The sequence below is a fragment of the Mustela nivalis genome (genome assembly GCF_964662115.1).
Source record: "Mustela nivalis genome assembly, chromosome: 9".
NCBI lineage: Eukaryota > Metazoa > Chordata > Mammalia > Carnivora > Mustelidae > Mustela > Mustela nivalis.
The window spans coordinates 118425766-118427439 of record NC_139028.1 but is presented as its reverse complement, the minus strand read 5'-3'; the positions used below and the strand labels follow the sequence as shown (position 1 = coordinate 118427439).

Genomic DNA, 1674 nt, shown 5'->3' with positions numbered 1-1674 from the left:
TGTCCTGGGCAACCAGGGGCCGTGGGGGTCTCCCAGCACCCGGGACCGGGGGGAGCTTACCCACGGGCACCCAGGGAGCAGGGGCTGAACTTGGATCCAGGGCCCAGTGCAGAGAGCAGGACAGGCATCTCTGGAAGGTCCCCTGTGGCCCCCCGGCTCCCCGGCCGACACCTCCGTCCCCACGCCACACAGACAACGCCAGCCAGGCTCATTTAAGGGTTTATTAACTCGCTTGGGATGCAAGGTGCCGAAGGTCCCGGGGACGCCGGTGCCTGGGGCGCGCGCCCTAGTTGCAGTAGTTCTCCAGCTGGTAGAGGGAGCAGATGCTGGTGCAGCACTGCTCCACGATGCCGCGCTTCTGCAGGGCCCCCTCCAGACCCAGGGCCAGGCCGCCCGCGCCAGGCGCCCCGCCCAGCTCCGAGTCCCTCGCTGTGGGAGCAAGGTGGGCAGCTGGTCAGGGAGAGAACGCGCTCCCCTGCCTGTCCCCATCCCAGCCCTCCCCAGGCCCCCTGGGGCAATGCCAAGGCCGGAGCCCGCAGGGTCCTCGATACCCCTCACATACAGGGTCCCAGGGGAATGTCTTTGTTCTTGTTAACACGCCACCTGACTGCCCCCCAGGGGCCGGGGCGGGCCTCACCCTGCAGGTCCTCGGCCTCCCTGCGGGCCTTGGGCGTGTAGAAGAAGCCGCGTTCCCCGCACACCAGGTACAGCGCCTCCACCAGGTGGGAGCCACACAGGTGCTGGTTCACGAAGGCTGCGGTCGGGGCCGGCGCCCAGAGAGCCAGCAAGGCCAGCAGGGGCAGGATGCGCATCCAGAGGGCCATGGCGGGGAACGGGGACCTGGGGATGGACACGGCTGAGGCCGGAAGGGGCATGTGTCCCAACCAGGACCCCCCACCCTGTGCTCACCCCCCAAACGCTCGGAGGCAGGAGCTCCCGGGCTTCTGGGGCCCAGACACCCCACACAAGGAGCCCACGGGGCAGACCTGCTAGCTGTCCGGGTCAGGGTGCAGCTGGTCCTGGGGGTTGGCGGCCACGCGGCCCTCCTGGCTTTATAGTCCCTGACCCCAGCACCTGGTCCATTAGGGCCCCCAATCAGGGCGGCAGATGGCGGGGGGCTGAGGTGGCGATTTCTGGATCATTTCCCCTGTGCTGGGGCCGTCAGCTCCTCCGGGCCGCGGGGTCATTAGAGTCCTAACGAGGGGCCTGATGGCCGCTCGCAGCTGGCGGCAAATGTCCACCCCCCGCGGCTTTGCCTGAGCCACGTTTTCCACATTAGTCCAGGGGCGCTGGGGCCAAGGGGAGGGGCTCCTCCTGCCTGGCCCCCAGACCCCTCACGGTCTTTGGTCTGCCGCCCGGGCCCCTTGGATGGCACAAAACCGTGGGGGTGTGGGGGAGCACCCCGTCCCTGCTCACGGCCCCACCCCCACCCCGGCACGGGAGCCTTGCTGAGACCCTCAGCGCCCAGGGCGCTGCCCTGAGGGCCGAGTGTGGGGACCAGCCGCGGTGTGGACCCTGGGCTCGGCCTCCTCTCTGCTGTGGGGGCGGCACACAGCCCTGCCCCCACTCCCCTCCGTGCGACCCCTGTTTCTGGTGGGCCTGGCCAGCTCCCCACACTACCCCTTTCAGACCAGCGACATCCTTGGCTACCATACGGTTTGGGCCCCTGGGGTG

The 1674-nt window shown here is 69.2% G+C and overlaps 1 protein-coding gene across 2 annotated transcripts; it reads right to left on the bottom strand.

The window, feature by feature from the left end:
• Nucleotides 1-207: 207 nt before the first annotated feature.
• On the bottom strand, nt 208-1093 carry INS (insulin). Of its 2 annotated transcripts, none has more exons than XM_082749273.1 (3): nt 987-1093; nt 638-840; nt 208-429 (listed from the first exon to the last, which is right to left on the bottom strand). In XM_082749273.1, exons 2-3 carry the CDS (start codon nt 822-824, stop codon nt 287-289), a joined length of 330 nt encoding a protein of 109 aa, XP_082605399.1. In that variant the 5' UTR covers nt 825-840; nt 987-1093; the 3' UTR covers nt 208-286. The 2 variants fall into 2 exon arrangements, with proteins under 2 accessions (XP_082605399.1, XP_082605400.1); XM_082749274.1 differs by having other exon boundaries at nt 638-856; nt 987-1054.
• Nucleotides 1094-1674: the final 581 nt, after the last annotated feature.